This window comes from Amblyomma maculatum, chromosome 1 (genome assembly GCF_055883805.1).
Source record: "Amblyomma maculatum isolate TAMU_Amacu chromosome 1, ASM5588380v1, whole genome shotgun sequence".
Taxonomy (NCBI): domain Eukaryota; kingdom Metazoa; phylum Arthropoda; class Arachnida; order Ixodida; family Ixodidae; genus Amblyomma; species Amblyomma maculatum.
In genome coordinates, this window is record NC_139344.1 from 191,319,589 (window position 1) to 191,345,238 (window position 25,650).

The 25,650-nt window shown below is 47.8% G+C and overlaps 1 protein-coding gene and 1 long non-coding RNA gene across 7 annotated transcripts in view; one reads left to right on the top strand and one right to left on the bottom strand.

The window, feature by feature from the left end:
* The window catches only part of LOC146205237 (beta-alanine transporter-like), a 172,059-nt gene that overhangs the window by 68,022 nt on the left and 78,387 nt on the right, over window positions 1-25,650 (bottom strand). For 4 of the 6 annotated variants that reach the window (XM_084582440.1, XM_084582410.1, XM_084582454.1 and 1 more), the window contains exon 1: window positions 8,523-8,662. The exons of 1 other annotated variant lie outside the window; for it this stretch is intronic. Coding sequence is in view for 1 of the 5 variants with exons in the window: in XM_084582447.1 (XP_084438573.1) it covers window positions 8,523-8,747 (225 nt within the window). In the remaining 4 variants the exon portion in view is untranslated. Of the gene's footprint in view, window positions 1-8,522; window positions 8,786-25,650 lie in introns of those variants that run through there. One more of the 6 variants, XM_084582447.1, reaches the window with a different exon arrangement.
* Window positions 1-25,650, top strand: part of LOC146205238 (uncharacterized) — a 118,548-nt gene that overhangs the window by 39,277 nt on the left and 53,621 nt on the right. The window lies entirely within an intron of this gene.

The following is a 25,650-nucleotide window of genomic DNA, read 5'->3' on the forward strand; positions in this document are numbered from 1 at the left end:
GAGCTTTTATCGTTTTACTACAGGCCCTTTGTGCGTCTGCAGATATTTTCACCTTTGTGCTCCGCGGTGACACAACACTGGCAAAAGTTCAGCGCAAGCTTGTCAGGAAGGGCACTGGGCCCATTTCTTACTGCGTCCACCAATTATTCTGCACCTGTTGGTGCAATGGCGTTTGCGCCGAGAATGTTGCCTCGTTCCTATGATTATAGGTTTTCGACGCGCGCCTATCTTGCTGATTCCTCACGAACCGAGAGGCGCCTACTTCCTGAGCAATGCGGAGATTTGTTGCTGCAGGGCCGCACGCCCATCACATTTTTAACGCCATGGCGTTGAAGGTCCCGTTACTATCACCTCTACTACCCCTCGGCCATGCCTACTACCACCTGCCAGCGCCACGTCCGTGTTAAATCACGGGCGTGGCACTGGCAGGTGGTAGTAGGCATGGCCGAGCACTGATTCTACGATGATTTATTGTGCGACTTAATTAGATCACGTGATATCAGAAAGAGCTGGGTTGCTCATGCAAGGTGGGAAGGTGGAATAAGGAATCAACCTTTCAGTTCCCTAGGAGTCAGGTACACTACACCTATAATAAGCTTCTACGCAGGCACGGTCGTACGGCTTGGTTAAAGCGGGACTTTGTATGTTGTGTGGTCGGCTAGCTATCGTGTCCCCTCAAAGGCGGAGCTCAAGTCTTCCCCATAATTTTATTCCATGAAGGCCGGGACCATAGCGCTAGTCTCTCTCACGGGATCAAATCAAGAGGAAACTACAGGTCATTCGAGCATTTCTCGTGAGTAACGGCAAACGGCATTTGTGTCGCAACGTATTGCGCTTTTTATTTTTTTATTATTGCTTTAACCATGAAAGCCTAACACTGTTCACTGTTTCTTTTTTTTTTTTTTTTCACTCTGGTAGATTTTGACAGATATGGTGGTGCGGTCTATATATGCAGTTGGACTGTGCAGCAAGGCGCACATTACTCATATGTAGAGAACAATGATTTGACGATTAATTAGCTAATCAACTTTCTATTTTTGATTCTAAGAGGCTATGTTATGTAAAGAAATTGGAGGCCGTCAACTTAAAATATGAGTCCTCTCTTTAAATGTTCTTATTCGGCATTGTGGCTCGAAATATCGGATGTCAAATGTACGCATCCGAAAGCTCGTTGAGTCGGTTTTCACGCGTTACAAATTTATAAAATATGTCGTGCTGCGCGTGCTGTTGTTACCACAATTATCTTAACTGCTTCTACATCACTAAATGCATAAATTATGCCTGTTTTAGGCATAAAAATGCAATCGACATTGTTTTATAACTATGCAAGGCCAACTCAGCGAGCCTTGAGATAGTGTATTTTTGACGCTTGATATTTCGAGCCACGTTGTCGATGAAGCAAATTTAAAAAGGCGGACTAACATTTGATGCTGACCGGTTTCAATTTCGCGATATACTCCATAAAATCAAAATAAGAAGTTGATTAGTTACTTGTAGCTAATTAACCGTCTAATCATTGAGCTTGTACACGACACCCACCTTGCTGTACAACCCCCCTGCACAGAACGCACAAGCACATTTCTCTGAACACAAATTTGTAATCGTCAAAAAAAAAAAAAAAAAAAAAGCTCGTTTTCGCAAGCGCACATGTGACACTTTTTCGATGCGCAGTTCCCTTCATTATAAGGAAACGATTCAGCCTTAATGACCGGTATCATATCGCAGTATCGAGTAAAATCGTCTGAAATGGATTGACGTGTTTTAAGTTTCAAAAGAACAGCATGAAATTCGTTTCATACTGCACGATCGCGTGTCAATTAATGGCGATGATGTGCACAAGCACGTTGGCTGATTCCACAAAGGGGGAAGCACCCTGGAATAGGTGGGACAGGCTACGAGCTTTCTTATTCAAATGTCAATAGCGCACGTGACCAGCAAACTCTTAACAAAATGTTTTCTTCATTCTGTGATTGGAGCAATACTTGGCAAATGAGGATAAATTTTTACAAAACCGTGTCCATGACTTTCATTAATAAGAAAACTCCTCCTCGTTTTTCATATGCTAACGATAAACATCCATTAAGACGCGTAAAAGAATTTAAACATCTCGGTGTAACTTTTTTGTTCTAATATGAAGTGGTACGGACACGTAGAGTCTAACATGCTCCAAAGCACTCAAGAAGCTTGGACTCTTAAAACGTACATTAAAAGATGCAACCCAAAACTGCAAGCTGACAGCGTACAAATGCTTAATAAGGCCTGTCCTTGAATATGCTTCGGTAGTATGGTCGTCGAACTTTGCTAAAGATGTCGCTAAGCTTGAAAACGTCAGAAAAAAAAAAAAAAAAGCGAGAAGATTGATATATCAGAGGTATGACTGGCACTTCTCACCCTCTTCTTATGCTCGCGATCTATCACTTGGCACACTTCAAAACAGACGCATGTATGAACGCATTATTCTCCTTCGCAAGATCATTAACAAACAAATTTACGTTGACGCCCCCGTTTCCTTCACTACTTCTTCCGCGCGTGTCACTCGCCGTACAAACCCTTTTAACATCTCGCCGTTTATTCCGTTTTTGGGTTGATTTAAGTTTTCTTTCTTTCCCTTTACAGTTGAACTGTGGAATAATTTAAATAGCTCGTTACGTCAACTGCCTGGGGATCAGTTTGTGCAAGAACTGCCTGATCATTTGATCTTACAATGTTGTCTTGTACTTTGTGTCGGAATTATTGAACCCACTCGCGATTATTTGCTATTATGTGCTTTTTGTTCTGTTTTAAGTGAAAATTTTTTGTACCCACTCCTGCAATGTCGCACAGTCATGGGATAGCAGTATTTGTAAATAAATAAATAAATAAATTTGCGACAAGCAAGTTAGCAGTCCAGGTAGTAGGTACACCCTTCACCAAAAGTCTTCAGGACATGGACAGCGTTCTCTTCTAGTGGAATGAAGGTCCCTTGAATGCTCCATCTATCGGAGCATTGAAAGTGCACGTCAAGCGTTAAGCTTCTTTGGCGCGATAAGAAATCATTCTCTAGAATTTCAGGGTATTTTTATATTTAATGGTGCCGTCATGTCTTCATTATCCGGCTGAAACGAATAACTTTTGGAGAGTTTTGACTAAGACTGGGTTTGAAAATTGGCTTACACAATGTCAGCCCAGCTTGCGGAATATGGCACTGTAATTTAACGTTTTGCCTTCCTTTTAGAAGACAAAAGTCCTTTTCAAAAATGGCCAAAGGGAGCTGCCATATTGGAGACTGGGCTGTGCTCATAACTCAGGAAAGTGCTGAGGATTCTCCCCCCAGGCCTGCTCCACAGCCCAGTCAAACCGGTTTCTCCGAGGGTCGTGAAAAAGTCTGTAGGGGGCACTGTTGAGTCATAATTTCTAAGGCTCCTCTATTTTTCTAAAGGTAGCGACAACTACACGACCGCCCTCTCGAGGGGTCCAGGGGCAGCGCTAGCAGACGACGCGTGGACCTCTTTCGAGCGTATACCGCGTACTCATGAAGCCGCACTTGGTGCGCACATAAACCGGTGAATTCAACAGATTTGTGTCCTCTGCTGCTCAGGAAACTTCAAAAGACAGGAATAATAACTTAAATATGCGTGTGCAGCATAAACGTAAAAAAAAAAAAAAAAAAACGCGTGCGTTAAACGAGTCAGCTCATTCTTCTGAACCATTCTCCTCAGTACAGCGGCTAGGAAACTATTCATTAATTATGCTTTAAAATTAGTACCGAACTTGCAGTAGAAACGATATTTTAGTAAGCTTATTGGGCTCGTTTCCTTAATAAAAAATAAGTAGACCGAGTTTTCTGCAACCTTTGAGAACGTCGTTGCGCACAGCGCTCTGATGAAATAAGTGCGTCATTGCGTTTGTAACCGTTCGGATATACTCCGTTTTACACACTTTTCTTGGCTCGAGTTTATTTCGTTTACACAGTATTCCGATAGTTTTATTTTGGAGAAAAAGTCAGTTTATCTGCAGCTGTGCATTACCAACGCATGTATATCTTCCAACAAATACAAAAAAAAAAAAAATAAGGTATGATGCGATACAAAGCTCACGGATAATATTTTCTGACTTTTCTATTCTTTATTTGTTTTGGTTTCCTTATAGCCTGTCAGGCAATAATATCACCAGTAAACTTGGATGTCGCCTCTTGAAATTTGACGAGTCCCTGTGCGCGTTCAGCGGAACTTGTTTGCATTAGGTGCAACGCTGCGAGACCCCTCCGTTAAAACAATGACTCAATAGCGTTTCAAGCACACGGTTGTTTTTACACTTTTTATGGTACAAATTTTCGTTTTAATTTTTTAATTTTATACACCGATATTTAGCATTGGCAAAAATTGACTTTCCATTGCGATCACTTTGACACATTTGCACCGTCCTCCTTTTCCAATGTTTCATTTTTCATTTATATCCATTAACTGATCAATTGTACGGACTAAATTTTCGTAATAAGCATAATCAAGCATTGGGTTTTCATTCTGAGCATTTTGACAGCATTGATTCCACGCGTAATATTGCAGTCCTGATCTGTTCGGGAAAGTAAGGGGGCTCGAAACGGTAGTGACATCTCACTAGACATCCGCAGTACAAGTAATGACTACATAGTCATAGCGTTCTTGATATTTTGCTCATGAAATAGCATATGCCCAAACAAAGGTTATCCCGGGCAAGCGAACGGCTTTTTAAGCAGACAGAAATCCCTTCGCATAGTCGGATGTTTTCCGTGGCCATAAAAATCTTACGCCCGATGTCATGAAGCCATAGCTTCCTTCTGTTGCTATTATTGTCACCGCGAAGAATGTAAAATGACTTTTTTGCGTCTTCCGCACGATTCCGGCAGCCGAAAGCTCAGCAGCCCGGCGCAGCCGCATGACTCACGCACGCTTCAAGATTTGAGTTCAGAGATGTAAGTCTTGCGTCCGCTTAAACATTAAGCAGTACTGCATATACGCCCCTTCATGGATCACTGCCTTGTCGTGGCGGAGGGGCTTGCGAAACTCGATGAAGTCGTGAGCTCTGCTGTGTAGGGCCACCCAAGATAGACAGGTCACGGCAGAGAGTTCTGACAAAATGTGATTCACTGGAGAAGGTAATGGCAACCCACTCCAGTATTTCCTGCCAAGAAAACCCTATGGCCAGTCACAATACCATTATCGATATGGCGCCGGAAGATGAGCCCCCCAGGTTGGAAGGCGTCCCACATGTTACTGGGGATGAACAAAGGGCGATTCCTAGTAGCTCCAGGACGAATGAAGCGGCTGGGCTAAAGCCAAAAGGACGCTCAGTTGTGGATGTGTCGGGAAGCGACCGGAAAGTCCGATGTTGCAAGGAGATATATCACATAGCAACATGGAATGTAAGATCTATGACGCAAGGTAAACTGGATATCGTCAAGCGAGAAATGAACAGATTGAACATTGATATCTTGGGTATCAGCGAGCTCAAGTGGACCGGAATGGGAGAATTTAACTCCGGCGACCATTATGTCTTTTATTGTGGGCACGAATCCAAGAGAAGGAATGGGGTCGCTCTCATAGTAAACAGAAGAATGGGCAAAGCAGTGCTAGGGTACAACCCTAAAAACGACCGAATGATTTCACTTCGCATCCAAGGTCACCCTTTCAACATAACAGTTATCCAAGTCTATGCACCGACCACTGCTGCTGAAGAAGCTGACGTTGAGAGATTTTATGCGGACCTACAATGCCTTTTAGACCGCACCCCATCATCAGACGTCGTTTTTCTCATAGGAGACTGGAATGCTAAGGTCGGGAGTGAAGAAATATCCGGAATTACAGGCAAGTTCGGTCTCGGTGAGCCAAATGAAGCTGGGCAGAGGCTAGTAGAGTTCTGTCAAGAAAACAACCTGACCATAGCGAACACTCATTTTCAACAGCACAAGAGGCGCCTGTACACATGGATTTCACCGGACGGTCTGTACAGGAATCAGATCGATTATATTATTTGCCGGCAGAGATGGAGAAGCGCTATACAAGCAGTAAAAACAAGGCCTGGGGCCGATTGTGGCACCGATCATCAGCTTCGTGTTGCCAAAATTAAGCTTCGATTGAAGAAAACGCAGAAAACTAGAAGGCCTTTCAGGTATGATCTGGATCAGATTCCATTAGAATATGCTGTGGAAGTGAGGAATCGATTTCAAGAATTAGATCTAGAAGACAAAGAGCCCGAAGAGATGTGGACTGATGTTCGTGATATAATACAAAAAGTTGCTACTAAGGTAGTTCCAAAGCAAAAGAAATGCAAAAAAGCAAACTGGTTATCTGAAGAGGCTTTGCAAATAGCTGAGGAAAGGAGGATGGCAAAAGGTATGGGGGAAAGAGAAAGATACAAGGTTCTCAATGCGGATTTTCAGAAAATAGCAAGGAGAGATAAGAATGCCTTCCTGAACATACAGTGTCAAGCAGTTGAGGACAACAGCCAATTAAGGAACACAAGAGCTCTGTATAAGACAATCAAAGATATCAAAGGAAGCTTCTGTGCTAAGCTGGGCGTGATAAAGGACAAACGAGGCAAGGACCTCACTGAAGCCTCAGAGATAAAGAAGAGGTGGCAGGAATACACAGAAGAACTGTACAAGAAGGACCCGGATGTGCAAACCCAACATAGGACGGTTGTGATTACTGATCTCGAGCCGGGCATCCTGAAGAGTGAAGTTGAATGGGCCTTAGCCAGCCTTGCTAAGAACAAAGCTAGCGGAATTGATGGTATTCCAGCTGAGTTGCTTCAAAACCTCAACCACGACGCTGTTAACACACTGCATACATTATGTCAAAAGATTTGGACAACCCTGCAGTGGCCACAGGATTGGAGGAGGTCAGTTTACATCCCCATTCCAAAGAAAGGCAGTGCCAAAGATTGTTCCAACTACCGCACGATCGCGCTTATTTCGCATGCTAGCAAGGTGATGTTAAAAATCCTGCAAGGTAGGCTGCAGCAGTATGTGGATCGGGAGCTTCCGGACGTGCAAGCTGGGTTTCGCAAGGGCAGAGGAACTAGAGACCAAATTGCCAACCTTCGCTGGATCATGGAAAAAGCAAGAGAGTTCCAGAAACCCATTTACTTCTGCTTTATTGATTATGCGAAAGCGTTTGACTGCGTAGATCACAGCAGATTGTGGCAAGCTCTCCAAGAGATGGGAGTTCCAATTCACCTCATCTGTCTCCTCAGGAACCTTTATGAAGGGCAAGAGGCCACAGTCAGAACTGGGCATGGTCTTACTGATTGGTTTCCGATTGAGAAAGGGGTGAGGCAAGGCTGCATACTGTCGCCCTGCCTATTTAACCTATATGCAGAGTGCATCATGAGGAAGGCCGGTCTGGACGAGTCTTCAGCTGGAGTGAAGATTGCTGGAAAACGTATCAACAACCTTAGATATGCGGATGATACCACTTTAATGGCAGAAAGTGAAGTGGAACTCAAGAGACTTCTGATGCGCGTACAAGAAGAGAGTGAGAAGTTTGGGCTTAAACTGAACATTAAAAAGACGAAGATCATGGCGTCTTGCCCTATCAAGTCCTGGAGCATCAATGGACAAGAAGTGGAAGCTGTGACAGATTTTCTGTTCTTTTGCGCCAAGATTACCTCGGAAGGAGACTGCAGCCATGAAATTAGGAGACGCCTGCTTCTGGGAAAGAGAGCAATGGTTAGCCTTGACCGCCTAGTAAAGAGCAGAGACATTAGTCTGCCAACCAAGATCCGTATAACCCGTGCTATGGTCTTTCCAGTTGTGATGTATGGATGCGAGAGTTGGACTGTGAAAAAGGCTGACCGCCGAAGAATTGACGCGTTTGAATTGTGGTGCTGGCGAAGACTCTTAAGAGTTCCTTGGACTGCCAGAAGATCAAATCAGTCGATATTGTCGACCATAAACCCTGACTGCTCATTGGAGGGTCAAATTCTAAAGTTAAAGCTCAGCTACTTTGGTCATCTGATGAGAAGAGAGGAGTCGCTGGAGAAAGATTTGATGTTGGGAAAGGTTGAGGGTCGCCGGAGAAGGGGTAGGCAGCGAACGCGATGGTTAGATGGCATTCTCGAGGCATTGCAGATGAAGCTATGTGATGTTAAGAAGATAGTGAGAGACCGGAAAGCGTGGCGTGACATGGTCCATAGGGTCACGAAGAGTCGGACACGACTGAACGCCTGAACTGAACTGAACTGAACTGCATATACGCTCCTAAAAATGCAATAGAGGCATGTGAAGTACTTTTTGCTTAACTAATCGGCCAATACCACGCTGGCAAGCGCAGACCGCCGTGCATTTCAGCGGTGCAGCGAGCACCGCTGGACCCTTTGGGCGGAGCTTGGCGGTGAAGAGGTCACGTGCAGCCAACCGGCCTATCGGAGGGAGGGGCGGCTGGATCAAGACCTGTCGCTACCTTTAAAAAAATAGAGGTACCTTAATAATTTCACTTCGTGTTCCAACCTTCAACACCTCGTGTTTTTAAAAGCTTAAATCTAACCAGTGACAAGGCACTTACCGTGCAGTCTTCGCACTGCGCTCCTTTGCCTACGCTCTGCAGGCTGCTGCGGGTTCTTCTAGCTATAGCTCCGCTGGCACCCGCGACGAGAGCCCGCGCAGAACGCAGTGGGGAAGCCGCGCGACCCACTGCTCGTGACGTTACAATATATCCTGACTGTTCCACGCAGCGGGCCACAAGCGCTTGGTAGGGTGCCGAACAGTTCGGGCGCGATTCATCGGTCATCCAGAGCAGGGCGAGGACTTTCAAGCGTTAAAGCACTTCGAAGCATATGACGGTATAGTAGCTGCATGCCGCGAAGCGCGTTTCCATTGTTGGCAAGTTCAGCTCCCGCGTCGCTCATCGCTCACGTTGCGTGTCTCCGTACTCGGCGAATCCGATTCATGAGTGTTTTTCCGAAAAAGCTCAGTGACAGCTGTAGTGCGGTGAGAAATACTCCGCGTGTGGTTGGGAGCCTTTACAACGCGTGCGCTCGTTTTCTAGTAGTCTCTTTCTTTGGGCCCTTTGAAGTATCCGGAGAGAATGAAAATCAGGGCAGCTTCTGTTTTATTGCGAAAGAAATACTACGAAATCCAAAGCGAGACATCGGGTGGCCGCAGCTACGCCGTGAAGAGGCGTAGCTACGGTCTCCTCATAAAAAAATCAGCCTGTCATGACATTTGAATTCACGTTATCCCTATGCCACAGGGGGGAGCTGCCAACTCGGGCCGCTCCTTTCATATGGGAGGGTGATATCAGAATCAGCCTGCTAGAACCGTTTGCATTCTCGTTACCCCTACGACACGGAGGCACGTCCCTGGTAGCTTACGCTCTCGCGTCATACTCTTAAAGGATGAGCTTAAGTGTCCCCAATAATGTAGCACCTTACACCGATAGGGCATGATGGGGGATAATGTAGCAGGCTAAAGAAGCTTCCGCTATTGCTTTCGCAATTCAATTAGGGTTAACCAGAGCTAAATCACGACAAAATATTTAAGGTGAGAATAACCGCGGTTCCCTTAAGCAAGTTAATAATTAAGCGACGGCTGCATACCCATGAAGGTGCACTCTTGTGCCCGAAGTTTTACCGAGAAAGTTCCCCTTGCTGGCCGCCTATTGAAGCCATGCGCCGACACAGCGCGCTCATCTGGCTGCCCATGCATGTATACGAGCATCGTCAACGCTCCCGGACGTGTGCTGTCCTCTGCAGCATCACCTATGAGTCAACCTCCAGTCGAGAGCCCTGCTGCTGCGAAGCGTCTGGTACAATCCCCAGAGCTTCGCTATGTCCCTATACGACCTGTGGCCGGGAGCATGCCGGGACAGCCTCGTGGGTATAAAAGCGAGTCCGGTCACTAGAGGAGGGGTGCGGTGAGATACAAGCGGTCGACAGAGGGACTTCGCTGATCATCAGCAAGCGCATCCACTCTCAAGAGTTAAATAACCGTAATACTAACGCCAAAACGGTCCCTCACCATCCCGTTACTTCGGCTGCCCTCTCCGCGCCCGCAGCAAGAAAACTTGGTCGCACTACCATGGCATCACAACATGCAGTGGCTGCAGCAGGAAGATGCAACCATGGTGGCAGCCATTATAGTAACGACTGTTGACAGTCAGTCGGTTTCTGTGCCTACCACTGGATAAAGTTCGCTTTATACTATGTAGGCGTACTAATCTAGCGACTTCCTTCTTTTCAGATCACAGGCCTCGTGTTAGCTGCTGCTACTTTGAAATTGAAATTTCCAGAGTCCAGTAGCGCGATTTTGTTCAGGATGCTTAGAATTAGAAGCACATTCTCTCTTAACAGATTTCCAGGTTTGCTAAAGCAGCGACTTATTTATTTTTTCTTTATATTTGCTCAAGAAGTCTCGGCAGTATGCCTGACGGCGCCGCAGACGGCAACGATTTCGCCGCTTCTTACTGCCCTGGCGGACAGCGGCAAAGCTACCCTCTTTTGGTGACCCCCTGTCACGTTGTGATAATACAGCGTGTGCTGCAGTCACGTTATCACACTCCATTCCTTGCTGATAAAAACGTTATTTCGACTGAATTTTAAGATATATAGCTTTCTTATTTTCCTAAATATCCTAAATACTGTTGCAAACAGTTTGCTGAATATGTAAGTGCCACATATTCAATATGTATCGTTCGTTTAATTTCAGTTTTGAACGATACTATAACCCCTTAGTGACGAGCGACCAATGGCATAGACTCTTATCCATTCTTCCTCATATTCAGAAATTTCGGACAAATTTCGAGAACGTTCTTGAACGTGTTGTTTTCTCATATCATTAAAATTGCACTACAGTAATATTTACATGAGCAGATGCTTCTTCGGTAGGCTTATAATTGTTTTGATATTTATTTTTCTATGGCAGTCTCGATTGCTGCGCTAAAAACTTCGGAAGCAAAATTTTGCTACACATCACAAGCTTAGAGAATATCTATCAATATTGCTACCGGTGAAAAAAGACCACGAGGGATAGCGATGAGATGATTTTAATGAATGCCGGCGAGCCTATGCGAGCGCTCCTGCCCACGCCACTGTCCAATTTATCTTCCTCATCCGTAACAATATGTTCATAAAAGTATCTTAAAATATTTCATGGTTTCTTCAGTATAATTTAAAGTCGCATGACATTGGTTACCTATGGCAGTCTTAATTAGTCGTGAGCGCAGGGCGAACTTCAAAAGCGAAAATTGGCTTCGCATTGGGAGATAATACCGGCTGTATCAATATGTTCATAAAAGTATTTTACTATAATCCACAGTTGCCTCACAATTATTTTGGTTTTCTATTGCAGTCTTAAGTGGTTGATGGTTTTAGTGCGCTGGTACCAGAGCATACCAGAGCCATTAACGTGTCCGGACATCGCACAAATAACCCAGGGCTCCCTCTCCCTTTAAGTTTGGCCAAGGTAAATTAGGCCAAGGTAACTTGAAGGCCAAATTTAGTGTCACACGAAGACCTGATATATACCTATAGCGTAGTGAAGGTTTCGCTTCCATTGTATATTGGTTTATAAGAAAGGAAAGGCGCGGTATTTGTCAAGGTCACTTGAAGATGAAAACTTAAGTGACGGCTGCCCGATGTAGCGTAATGAAGCTTTGGCTTTAAAACCGTTTTTGAGTTGTCGCGCGGTGGCTCGATCGACAAACGCGACGCAATTCCAACACGCTTGAAAATTATCGCTGTGTCGCTGCCGCTTGTAGCTGAGTTGTTGCTGAGTTGCTGCACGCAAGCTGTAACTGAATTGTTGCCGCTTGCGTGCGAATCAGCCTTTACTGCTCCCTTCATTCTCACTATCATCGCATTCCCTGCCAGTGCTTTTACCCGTTCCCAAGGTCCACCCTAACCCACATCCTTTTACTGTCTGACGAGTCCTCCCCTCGCTAAGGACTGGGAGGCCGCACAGTGGTCTGAGGAAACTACTCGGCCGAATATTGCGCCTCCAGCAGGGCCGTCAACGTCATCGGCCGTCTTAACATGAACGATCGATCGCGGGTGAGGTCGTGCGCGGCTAATAGCCCTAAAGGGCAAAATCTTTGCTTCTATAAACTGTTCAACACCACCACGTAAAGCTGTCCACGAATATGGGAAAAACCGCGTCCCTTTCTTCAACCACGGTGCAAGGAGGAGATAAAAGCTACGCGTGATCGACGACGCGACGGAAGATGTCTCGCTGTGAAAACCGCCACACTATACTGCCCCCGGTCGTGATTCGCACCAGCGCTGGAGCAAACAGATCAGCGTTGTTTTCCGATGCCTTCGATCATTCTGCCCCCAATGCAGCCTATCGCCATGCTGGCCACTCACGGCCAACATGCAGCAATTGTGGCCTCTCGCTCTCACGTCGGCTTCCTCATCGCACATCCTTATGCTCTGCGCTTCCAAATGCTCGGCACCAGTGGCGTCTACCTTGGATGCTTCGATAGTTTTCATTGCAGCGTGACACTGCGTCTCTTAACCTTTCGAGGTCTGCTGGGACAACCAGTGAGGCGAATGAAGTCATGAGAGTCCGCAAGCACTCAAGGTATACATGTAGACGCGTATCTTATCGACGTCTGGCGCGGGAGCAGTTTAAAACAAACTATGCTGCCGTGCGGGGCATATTTATGACATCCGTTCTGCCAACGATTCACCTTCTGAGCTGCCCACTCCGTTTTTTGCACGCAATTTCATTTTACTTACCCGTGCCCGCAAAGTTAATCGCCATTAATCAAGCATGTTTGTTTGTTTTGTGGGGTTTAGCGTCCCAAAGCAACTAAGGGTATGTGAGACACCGTAATGGAGGGCTCCAGAGATTTCGACAACCTGGGGTTCTTTAACGTGCACTGACATCGCACAGCACACGGGCGCCTTGCTTTTTATGATCGAAAAGCGGCCGCCGAGGCCGGGATTCGATCCCGCATCCTTGGGAACAGTAGTCGAGCGCCGTAACCACTGCACCACTCCGGCGAGCATTAATCAAGTAACAATTAAAGACTTCGTTCACTACGCTTCTTGAATACCAATATTTAACTTCGGCACAGACTTTTAATTACATATATACTGTCTTGAGCGAAAGTTTGACTTATAAGCCCCGCCGCGGTGATGCAGTGGTTAGGGCGCTCGACTGCTGTGCCCAAGGATGTGGGACAGAATCTCGGATGCGGCGGCGCCTTTTGAAGCGAAAGCTTCACTACGCCATGCCAAGCCAAGGTTGCCGTGCAAAGCCGAAGCCGTTACTGCGCATGCGCCGAGAAACAGGTGCGCCGTTGCAGGTCCGCCGCCGCCAATTCCGCACCCTCGCTGAGAAATATTATGCATGCTGGAATGCTAACGTGCAAGGGTGGAAGAACGGGCTAGTTGGTAAATCATCTTGGAAAGCAAACTAGCGCATTTCAAAACACAGACACAGGGAGGGAACGACAACACAGCGCTGACTTCAACTGGTTTTTTATTAGAGAGTGACACAATATATATGTACGAAAAGTGGGCGTGAAAGAATTGATAACTGCTGAGTTTGCACGAGGCGTAAAACACCGAACGCAAAGTTAAAAGGCGCACGATAACAATATAGGTCAAAGCAAGGCAGAACGGCAGGGCTAATAAAAATAAAGAAGCGAAAAAGGGGGTGGCCAATAGGTAAAAACAGTTAAAGATGGCACAGCAAATTGCAAGGAGCAAATGTATGGCTAGGAAAATGATTAACGCAAGCATTTCCATGGCGGCCAGGTCCATCATTTAAATCGTCCAAAAAACAATGGATCAAAGAAACACTATGAAACGAGACACTACCACGCCAAACACACAAACACGCACGCACACACGCACGCACGCACGCACGCGCGCGCGCACACACACACACACACACACACGCACACGCACACACACACACACACACACACACACACACACACACACACACACACACACACACACACACACACACACACACACACACACACACACACCTGACAGCTACTTTCAGTGAGCTTTTATATCCACCACATGAGGCGCTCATTTCAGAGCCAGCCAGTGTAGGGTGAGCCATTGATCCTCCCAAGTCGAGAGAAGTTAAACATTTTAAGGTTTGTGACGGCAAAATAGAAAATTAAAGAGGGAATGCTCACTTTCTCCATGATTTTAATTTAAAAACTTCGCTCTTCCACCTTAATGCGAATATTATGCACATGCATCCGCTAAAAACACGCATGCTACTTGGTCAACCTCAGGGGCAGCCATCCACGGCCCTGCTTTGGATCATGTTTGGCTGGCGGGCATTATGGGCCGACTAATTCCTTACCATTTGCCGCTTTGTGGCTGGACCAAAATACCGCTAGAATCAGTATGAAAGGGAACACGGGTGCGCATGACCAGCACGCTTTGCAAAGCGCTGCCACCAACACAAGACCAGAATGAATGGCACCAAGGCTATGCTCGGAAAGAGGAGCCGACCAAGCTACCTTTGGATGCGTCTTTACCACTGATTCTTATCACCTGTCGGTGACAGCGCATTTGAAAGCATAGAGGCCACGCGCTCCCGTGTTCCCTCTCATATTGCTTCTATAGCTGTACTTGGCCCACATCGTGGGTAGCCAACCACAGCATTATTTTGGGTCATGTTTGCCTGCCGAGCGTTGGGTGCCGACTAATTCCCATCCATTTGCAAATAACTGGCTGAACTTTTTTGGCCAAATATTAATTAGCGCGATTGGCAGTCAACCAGGGTCTATCTCTGGGCTTGCATTGGCTGGCCGAGAATACCGGCTGCCGAGTTCTGTCCAGTCGTTTACCGAGGTTCGGCTGTCAGCCAGTTTGAGTTGTGTAGCGTGTACGGCATAGATTAATCATCGCCTGTCATCGGTGTCTCAGAGCAAGCATCTGTTTTTAATGTGCCAGCATTGGTGCCACGCTGCAGTGAACCCCTGAGGCGAGCTGTGCGTCAGTGTGTGGAATTGTTTCCTTCCTAGGTGTGTGGCAACCGCAAGCTGCACCGTTCGGGGCAGAGAAGAACAGTCGATGCGGAAAGAAAATAAGTATGGCCGCAATTGAGCCGAGGCTGCGTTTCGATCACGCCGCTACGCGAACAGATCCGTTTATCGTTGTTGTTGTTGTTGTGCCCTTAGATAATAGCACATACCCACGAGGGGGATTGGCCACGCGTGAAACCAGTAGTAAGGGAGTTGCGCTGTTAGATATGAGAAAAAAAAAAAACAACAACTAATACATAGTAATATGGGATACGACAGAAAAAGGCCCTACTGATCAGAAAACAAAAAGGAATAATTTCAGCTCAATGAGAACCTGAAGAGGGGAAGCAGCGGAATCAGCACACCTAGCAAAGAACCCGACCAGAGGCGTTAACAAATTTGTGTACCGCTGAGCGAACTGTCCCGCTGCTGAAGCCGAGCTGAGTAGCGCCAAACGAAAGTAAATTTGGAACAGTCAAGGATATAGATAATTGTTTGCACGGAATTTCAAGGAAGAGTTTTCGGAGGGAGGCGAAACGGCCACAGGACAGGAAAAAAGGCTCCAACGTCTCAGGTTCATTGCAGTATGAACACATGGCTGAAGGAGAACAACCTGATCTATGAAGATAAAAGTTAAGGGGAGGAATCCTGCACCTGAACTTTGTCAGACACACCTCGCACTGTCGTGAAAGGCACTGTCCAGGATTCCATTTATACCTCAAATGCAGGCAAAAGATAAAAAGGCCGAATTTCAGGATTTCATCCAAAGAAATTGTTTGAATCGCGCCGCCAACCATAAAGAGAAGTGTGGAATTAATGACAGGATAGGGCCATTCAAAGAGGCGGAAGCAAGAAAGTCCGCGGATTCGTTCATCGAAATTCCACAATGGCCAGAAACCCACGCAAGTCTAGTTTCGCGGATATGAGACGGCACGAGGTCATAAAACTGGCGACGCAAAGAAGAGGCAGTCGAGGAAGTCAAGGCAGTACAATCTGAAAGAGCGTCCGTCACTACAATAACGTTGGAGTGATCTAAACTCTCTGGATGGCTAAAACAATAGCTAAAAATTCCGCAATAAATATGGGGGTATTATCGGGAAGGCGGAGTGAGAAAGCCCAATCAAGTTGAGAAGAAAAAATCCCAACACCCGCTTTTTCCTCGCGCTGTGTGGCATCAGTGGCAATCACAACATGTGAATGGAAATGTTGCAGATGGTTATTCAAAATGGAAACCGAAGTAAACACTGGCAAAGAGTTGGCATGATTGGGATAAATGCCAGCATGGACCAAATTAACTTGAGGTAGACGAGAACTGTCTTGTGAAAGAGAGCACATTTCTACTGACAACGGAGTTATTAGCGACTGCACATATACAACCTGCTGCCTTTGATAGGGAGACCAATGCGTACGAAAAAATAAATTAGGAGAGGTAATGAAAATTGTTTGAGAACAAGATATGACAGAATCATATAATTTTAGAATGGACTGTACCGTAAGTTGCTGAAAACGGGAATCCAAAGGAAGTATCCGCGCCTCAGAGTATGACATTTAATGCCACAAAACTTATGGGGGTGTTCAATTCTCGTAAGAGGAGAATGCGCCACGAGGGGACTAGACGCTACGGTCGCCTTCTAGCCCCGACGTGCCAGCCCTAGCAGACAGAGCTGTGACCCCCAACCCGCGGTGCGAGAAATCGCCACTGCGGCGGGTTCGGGCCAGAGGGGACAAACACCGAGTTGCGTACTCGAACAAGAGTTTATTGCACTGCTCGAGTACACGGCAAAGGAACAGCAATTAAGAACAACCACCGTGTAGCGAGCGAAAGCCGCGTACGGGGGTGAAATAACAACCACCTAATAGGGAAGCGCGTCAAGTAGGTGAGAGGAAGTGTCTGCTCACCTGACACAGCTTCTCGCTCACATCCCGTTGCGGTGCCTACGGTCAGTGTGCGATTCTCGGTGACGGCGGTGGTCTCCTCGGCGGAAATCATGAACCGCGCGCGTGCGCGCCCATTCGCCGAAGAACCGAGCGAGTTGCTACAGTCGCGCTCCTCGACACGGAACGGGAGAGGAGGTCTCCCGGTTACGCCGGCAGGAAAGAGGGAAGCCCGCGGCAGCGTCGCCGCAGGGGCCCGGGAGGCGGCGGGGGGTGGCCAGCATGCCCTCTCCTCCGCCAACCTCTCTGCCAGCGCGCGTAATCACGCGTGTTAATTACGCGCGGGCGTTACAATGGAGGAAGGGGATTGTGAATCCCCACAAACTATAGGAAGTCCCAGGCAAAGCCGCAATGCTTGCCGTTCAATCAAGAGAAGTGGTCGAAGTTTGTAAGCCGTGCAGCCTGTAAACAATACGCAGACGAATTCCAGAATAGGGCGCACATAAAGTTTATAGATCATAACAAGGACAGATCTTCTCATTCCATATCTCCTATGCTGATGCGACGCAGTCGACCCAAGGCACGCTCCCCTTTTCGCTTAATATGTTCAATATGAGATCTCCAGCTCATCGAAGAATCATAGAAAACGCCCAAGTACTTAAGAGTAGTCAACTGAACTAAAGACTCTAGATGGAATCAAAGAGAAATAGAAACATGTTGATTGACCGGAAAGACTAGCATGAAGCATTTATTGACTTTTAGAGTAAAGGAAAGATTATCTAGCCAGGATTCAAGAGCATTTAGGTAATTCTGTAAGGTATGAATAAGGTATGTATATCTGTGGATGAAGAAAAGAAGGCAATATCGTCAGCGTAGACGTACAAGTGAACATCGTCTCTCAAAGGTACTGAAGAAAGGAAAATATTGAATAAAAGAGGGGACAGGACCGAACCTTGAGGAACGCCTTTCGATTGAGAAAATGTGCGAGATGAAAGACCACCCTGATAACAGTAAAAAAAAAATCTTCCTGATAGAAATTCTTGAATCCAGGTGACTAATTCGGAACTTGACAATTTATCAAATGACAATTTAGTAGTCTATGATCCACACTGGCTTTTGAAATATCCAAAGTTACTAGAGCAGATATTTCACGAGACCAACTAGCCAAACGAATTCTGCTCTCCAGGTCAATATGAGCAGACCATATTGAGCATTTTGGACGGAAGCCAATCTGTCTGAGAGAAAGAATTTTATGTCTTTTTTTTTTAAGACAAACGTACATGGATTATGCACTCCATTTTTTTTTTTTTCACCAGTATAGAAGTTAAAAAAATCGGTCTGATATTGTCAAGGACATAGCCAAGGCTTTTATTCTTTACTAGCAGAGCCAGTTTGGCAAGCTTCCTGGAGCTAGGTATCCAGGAGTACTTTAGCGAACAGTTAACAATATTTAATAATTCCTGTGAAGAAATCTGGAATAGAACCTTTAACATGCCAACAGTAATACCATCAGGGCCTGGAGCTGAAGCTATTGTCTTTGAAATTACAGTTGCCAATTCCGACATAGTCACCTCGGAAAAATCTGTCGCAGCGACCGGGAATGCGAGCGGCCTTTGGCATGGCGACGAAACGCGAATTTCTAGACCTCGACCAACACTATCCAATAAATCAGCCGCCTCTCTTGGGCTCAACACCACAGATGAAGACCCGACTACTTGCTGCGGAGATTTAGCACGGCGCAGGAAACGAAATAGTGCACTCCGGTGCTTATTATCAGATTAAAAAGAATGTAAATCAGTCTTATGTTTTTGCTTGGCAGATGACACACGTTTAAAAAGGGCAGCATGAAACTTGTATCCAATTAGAGGGGGACTGATTATGACGCAGACTCTTCCATGCAGCTTTTTGGCACCGATAAGCACGAGTGCAGTCAGGATTCCACCAAGATGAATTTGAGGGCTGACCAGATGTGGCAACAGAAAATTCAGCCGGTTCGATCGCATCGTGCAACCATGACGCCACCCGTGAATGAGCGCCAGAAGGAGAAATAGTGGAGACGTTTTCGTGTTTAACATAATTTACAAAGCGCCTCTGATAAGCTCCGTAGACAGATTTTGAAAGAATTGTAGGTAATAGGAAGAGGATCACTGCTGGTTCCGCTATTTATGGGCGCCCACGATGATATAACAAGATCCGAAGTTGAAAAAGTAAGATCCAGAGCTAAGGAGCACTGTCCCCTCATGAAGGTGACATCCCCAGAATTGTGGCACTGGAGGCCATTGTCCTGAATCCAGTCCCACAACTTACGCCCACAAAAATCAGTTTTTAGACCCCAAGTAATATGATGCGAATTGAATTCACCAGCTGATATCAGATTTTGAGAACAACGAGTTAGCAAAGCATCCAGCTGCGAAGTACAACGAACGCCATTTGGGAAGTACGCATTGGCCAAAGTGAAAGGGGTACTACCGAGCAGCGTAAACTCCAAACCAAATATTTCGCAATCTTGACAAACGAATTCATATGAAATTGAAACCTTATGACACAATTTTGACGAAACTACAACCACTAACCCACCGCCCCTGCCTGGGCGATCTAATCTAAACGCCCGAAAGTTGTTAAGAGAGAATCTTTTACGAGATAAAAGCCAGGACTCTTGAAGCAAAATAATATCAGGGTGAATTTTCAGTACTAAGCAAAGGATATCATCAAAACCAGAATTAAATGAGCTGCAGTTCCACTGCAAAACTTTAAAAAAACCTACGTTGAATCAAGGATACATTCTACAGCAGACATCAGCACATCCTGTGTCTGCTGGGGCTCACTCTCAGGATTTGTCTTGGGTCGAGATCTAGAGGGCTGATTCGGAAGATTTTGAACTGGGGAGCTTCTGCGCTTGCTGCATGCTCCAGCGATCCTTGAACTAGAAGCACCGGAATTTAGGGAGCCAGACGCCTTAGTATTGAGTACATGGGTTTTAGATAGGTTTCTTCGTTGGGAGGCACATTCTTTTTGGAGACCACGGGCATAGCAGAGATTACAGAGGCACCAGTTATCAGAGTTTAGAAAAACGTCTCCATCCTTGTCACAAGCATCTGAGAAAAGGCCTCCACAAAAGAAACAAAGAAGCGCTGCATCACAACCGGTATAGACTTTTCAATGGCAGTGGTCATAGCAGAAGAAATAGTGGATTCTAAGGAAGCTGACTGATGCGCAGTCACAGCAGCAACCCGAGTTGCGATCCTTTAATATTATTCGATTATTTCAAGGAGCCCAATCTCATTGTTACGTGCAGGGCAACTGGCACGACAGCACTATACTTCTTCTACCGTGATAATTGTTGTTGTTGTTGTTCTCCTCTAATGTGATGGCACATACCCACACAATTGCTATCGGTCGCAGCCGATCACCACTCTCTCTTCTTATTCCTTAGTAAATGAAAAGTACACACGAGAGAGGATTGGCCAGTATTCATCGTGGACAGCCAAATGTACTGCATATACTGGATTAGTGTAATAAATCTATTATCGACTAAAGAAAAAAAAAAAAACCTAGGATTCGATATCATACAATTAAATAAAAGTAAAAAAAATACTGAGCAAAGTTTTTTGAGGTTTTTAAACTTAATACAATTAGCAAGAGAATTTGTCCGTAGCGGTGGTGCAGTTGTAAATATTCACAAATTCGCGCAACTTCTCTTGCACTCGCACAGAAGGAGAGAAGACGCAAGGCCGACAATGGAAATCGTGTGGGAATTTCTAAATGATACCCTTCTCTGAGGCGAAAACTTTCGGCAATGATGATGATAAGCTCTTTATTTACTCCCAAAGAAGGGGAACCAGCCGAAAGACTGGTTGCACTGCTTAGAGAAGGTCAGCAGGGACTCTGCGGCCTCCAATGCGCGCAAAATGAGCTGGCGCTGTTGGGCGAGCTCGGTGGTACGCAGGAGGGACTCCCACGCATCCTCTGTAGCGGTATTGTCTGCGTTGTGTCGTATACATGTCCACACCATGTGAATGAATGTGGCCGGTTGTGAGCAGTGTTTGCAGCTAGGTGCACTAAGATTTGGGAAAATTTTGCTATATAGCCATGGGTTGGGAAAGGTTCCTGTTTGTATTTTGCACCAATGGACGGCCTCGCGCTGGGATAGTTCCCGGTGTGCAGGGGGGTATAGACACCGTTCGAGCCGATAATCCTGGAGGATGTCCGTGTATGTAACAAGGCGTGAATGAGTACCTTGGGGAGTGTCAGAGGAAGCGGCAGGCTGAGAAGGGTGCTCCGCCCGGTAGCTGAGTTCTCGGGCTAGAGCATGCGCCTGTGCGTTCCCGCTGAGCGCCTCATGAGCTGGGGTCCATATATGAGAAGACGAGGTGTAGACGGTAAGGGGAGAGATCGAAGGATAGTGTGTGCCTGTCGGGATATACGACCTGCATCGAAGTTACGAATTGCCTGTTGGGAATCGCTAACGACTACTTTAGTGGAGGGGTCGGTCAGAGCTAACGCGATGGCAACCTCTTCCGCGGTGGTAACAGTTGTGGCGTTGAGCCTCGGGCGGGGAAGCCCGCTGGCATGATGGAGCCGGTAGTTAGCAACTATCCGTGGCGAATGGTCGTGTGCGATATCATGGGACCCCTCCCTTGCTTCGCGCGCGGAAACCAATATATCCTGGTAATAACGGACCACTATTCCAAGTGGGTTGAGGTATTCCCCCTTAGGAAGCTTGTGTCAGAACTGATTTGGGAGAAACTGTTGGAGACATTCACTCGTTTCGGTTTCCCTTCCGACCTGATTACAGACAATGCTTCGTATTTCACAAGCAAAGTCTTTGTGAATTCCTGTCGGGGCGCTTCAAATCCTCCACAGGAAAACGAGTCCCTACCACGCTGAGAGCAACATAACCGAGAGAGTGAATTGGAATGTTAAGAGTATGCTGGTCGCGATGAGCGAGCAGCACAGAGATGGGGACGCACGGCTGTCCTAACTGGCGTTCGCCGCTAGAACAACCGTGAACAGGTCGGTGGGTATGACACGATCGCTTTTCCGCTAGAGAATGCCCTACTTGATGCGGCGGGGCCCGCACCCTTCCGCTTAAAGGGCCACTGTCCAGGGAAGGACCTTTTAAGCAAAGGAGCCCAGTGTTTCGATCAGGTACCGGAGATAGTCTGTGCAAAATGCTAGAGTGACACGCGCGCCGCAAAGCAACGAAAATAAAAATAAAAGCTCTCTCATGCTCTCCTTCGGGAAGCCAGCTTTCCAGTCTTCTGCGCTCGCCCTTCGAGCCACAGTTATGACGTACTTGCCGAGAACGACGTCCATTGGTCCGTTTCGCTGACTGACGGGAGAAGCTAGGATGGGCGTACACCACTAATTGTGTACACCGCTCGCTGCTGCACGCTTTTCCCTCGCCCGTTTCGTTTTCGCGCACGCAGAGAGTACTACCACCCGGCTCCGAGTCCGTTCTGCGTGCTGCGCCGTTTCTACAGCCTTCCCTTCTTTCGCGCAACCTGAAACTTTCACTCCGACATGACCTTTCGTTTTCTCTCTCTTTTAGGAGAGAGGTTCGGCGACTCGACGCAACGTCAACGAGACAGCAAAAGCGAAGAAAAAGGAAAGTCTCAAAGGCGGGGTCATGACGTACGCGAGTGACGTACTCCACAGGAAACCCCACCTCCCGCCAAACGCGGAGGAGGAAGGGGAATTTGGCTTACGGAGGCTAGACGACCGAGCAGGAGAGCGAAAAACCTCTGAGAGGGGAAGGAAGGAGAGGGAAGCGCAAAATCGGTTGATTACGGTGGCTGTAACTCCGTTATTAATTACTCTTTTCAAAAACTTCTTGCGGCCTTGCGTCGTGAGGACGAAGCCGCACAGCCACCGCGGAAAAAAAATGAACCGGAGGGTGGACAGTGGGCCTTTAAGCAGTACGCGGCAAAGCTCCGCGAGCGCCTTGAGGCAGCGCAGCGTGCGGCTCGTGAAAACCTCAATGTCGCTCGCATGCAGCAGACGGATCAGTACAACAAAAGTCGTCGTCACGTCGTTTTCAACACGGGCGACTTGGTACTGAAAAGAACGAACCCGCGGGTGGTGTATCCACACGACGGACCATGGACCTGTTTTGGTCCGCGGACCAAGCGTCACATGACGTTCCACTTCCGGTTTATGAGGTCCGCGCCAGGTCCGCGGACCGGAGCGGGCGAAAATGGCTGGGCATTTTTCTCGGACCGCGGACCACGGACCTGGCGGCGTCTGTGAACGGAGGAGGCGCGTTTGCGCCCGCTTAAAGCGCGTGAGCTCGCCCACATCAACAAAGTGCACTTCGAGCATGTTTTGAAGAGCACCAAGTAACATAGGCAGTGAGTGGCCTACGACGGTGTTTTTATGCAGCCTTCGAGTACCGCGTACCACGGTACGTGCAGCACTACGTACTGCTGCCTCGTCACGTCCCGGACAAGTGTTTTACAGCGGCGTGTTTAGTGAGAAGTGTCAAAAAACATCGGGCCGCATGATACATCATGAAAGAGAAGTTCCCAAATGAACACGTGCGACGACAAATGCCGCGAGTTTGCCGGAGTAGTGCCGCCGCTAGCGCGGTGGACGACGGCGCACTGGCCCTAGTCGTCACTAGGCCTAGATTGTTTCGCATCGAAGCCACCGCGAACAGTGCTTTCGATTTGATCAGCACTGCTGTAAATGGCCTGCCCAGTGTAAAAAATAAAAAAAAGGATATGGCCATATATGAGCCAGGCCTTAGCAGCGGAGATAGCGTACAAGAAGGCCGGGTGAGCCAGCGCTGCACATGCGCGGCAGCTGTTATGCAGAAACTTGCTTGTTATCACAGTAATTCTCACGAAGTGGTCAGTTCGGATACGCCTTTATGTCAGGCTTGTTATTCTAAGAAAGACTATTTCACTACGCACGCTGGCGCAAGAGATATCCGCCGCTGCCGTAGCACGTCTCGACGCGGCGGTAGGACGATGCTTGAGCGCGCTATTGACGCCCGAGTCGGAAGCAGCTCCACGCACAGTGTTATAAATAATTAGGATATTTGTAACCGCAGCTTCGTTATGCAACGGTTTGCAGCAGTGGTGAGCTGCTATTCACGTTAACTGTGGCTAAGTTCGGTCCTCAGTTAAGACGTCCGCGTATAGTGGTCCTTATTGATCATCTTCATCTTTGCGTCTGGAATTAAACGGATTAAGTGGAATGCTGTCAACTCAGGTACGTTCTTGGGGCTGCACAGATGCGTCCATGCATGTTTATATGAAGCCCCTATAGATGAAGGCCGTACCTCAATATTGCCAAAATGCACGCCAAATTCGGCATTGTGAAATAACGTAAAAAAAAAAAACTGAGGCAGTGTCCAACGAGCGCATCGCGAAACGGCGAGGTAAATAGCGTATACCTTTGGCCGGCCTCGTGGTCCGGCTTGTCGGCTGCTATTTTGGCCCGCCGTGTGGATGCTGTCGCGGGCCGGACCTAGCCAGACCATGCGCGATCGACACCACGTGACCGGTCCGCGGCCCAGTCCGTGGTCCGTCATGTGGATACAACGCAGCGCGTGGTTTCGCCGCGTCGCTAGCGCAAAAGTGGGCTGGACCGTTCGATGTTACGGCACGGACTACGCCGCTCACTTACCAGCTGCGGTTGTTGACGAGTGGTGAAACTGCCGGTCCGGTGCACGTCGCAGACTTGAAGGCTTACCGCCTTCGCAAGGACGATAACTGCGAAGCAGTGGAAGCTCAAGGCGATGCAGCCATCTCCCCCAAAGTAAGGCGTACAGGTAGCAATCCGGTTCGCAACCGACACTATAGCCTTAGACCAAAGGAATGCACTACTTTGTCTAACGTCATTGCTTCTTTCAGAATGCATTCTGATAAGATTTCGCAGCAGTCAGAGGTACACCGTCGATCGCTGGGGCGGGAAACCGCACCCGGTGCATGGTTCAAGGAGGGGCCCCCTCCCTAGTTTGTCGTGGTTTGTGGCCCATCATCATGACCAGCGCGGCCATGCTGACCATCTTCAAAGAGGCTGGATTCGGAGCCCGCTGCCCAGGCCTGGAGTACGGGCCTCAGGGAGCCAGGTGTGCCCGGGGCGGAAACGTCTGCTGCAAAGAGGTCCCGGTGCATCCGACACGGCGCCACATGGAAAGGGGTCGACGGCGATGTGGGGAAGCAGCTCCGGGCGGCTGCCGGGCGTATCAGCGGCCGAGCCCCGCCGCGCTGTGACCCCGAGGAAGTGGCCGCTGCCGGAGAGGGACCAGCCGGAATAGTCCCGCCACGCCTGCTGCTTCCCTGCCGCCATACGGACTAGCTGAGATGATGGCATCCCGTCAGAGCCAGGCGACAGGCCTGCATATTGATCGCCGACCCGGGCTCGGACATGGACTTGGCCCGGCTGTTGCCGGACTCCGGGTCGGAGGGAGATGTGGGGCCCCACTCCACTGACCTTTAAAGGGAGCGGCACGCCAGCCACAGTTGAAGCGCGCGCCGCTTCCCGGCAACCCCTTCCCTCAACTGCCGAGATCGGTCTCCGCGCTCCCACCCAATAAAGCGAGGCGCGCCGGCGTCTCGTGCGTCTCTTCATTCTCTTCTGGTTCTTGCTGCCCGCTCGCTGCCGGTTCTCCCGACGACGACCTCTGCCCCCGCATCTGCCTGGACGTACAGGGGGGGGGGGGGGGGGGGGGGGTCAAAAGTTCCCAAGCCACAGGGTCTGCTTCTGAGCAGTATGTCAGGCAGCTACGACGAGCCCAAATCTCAAAATACATGTGGAGGGTAGAAGAAGCATTATTATAACCTCTGAGATCATTTATATCTTTAATAGG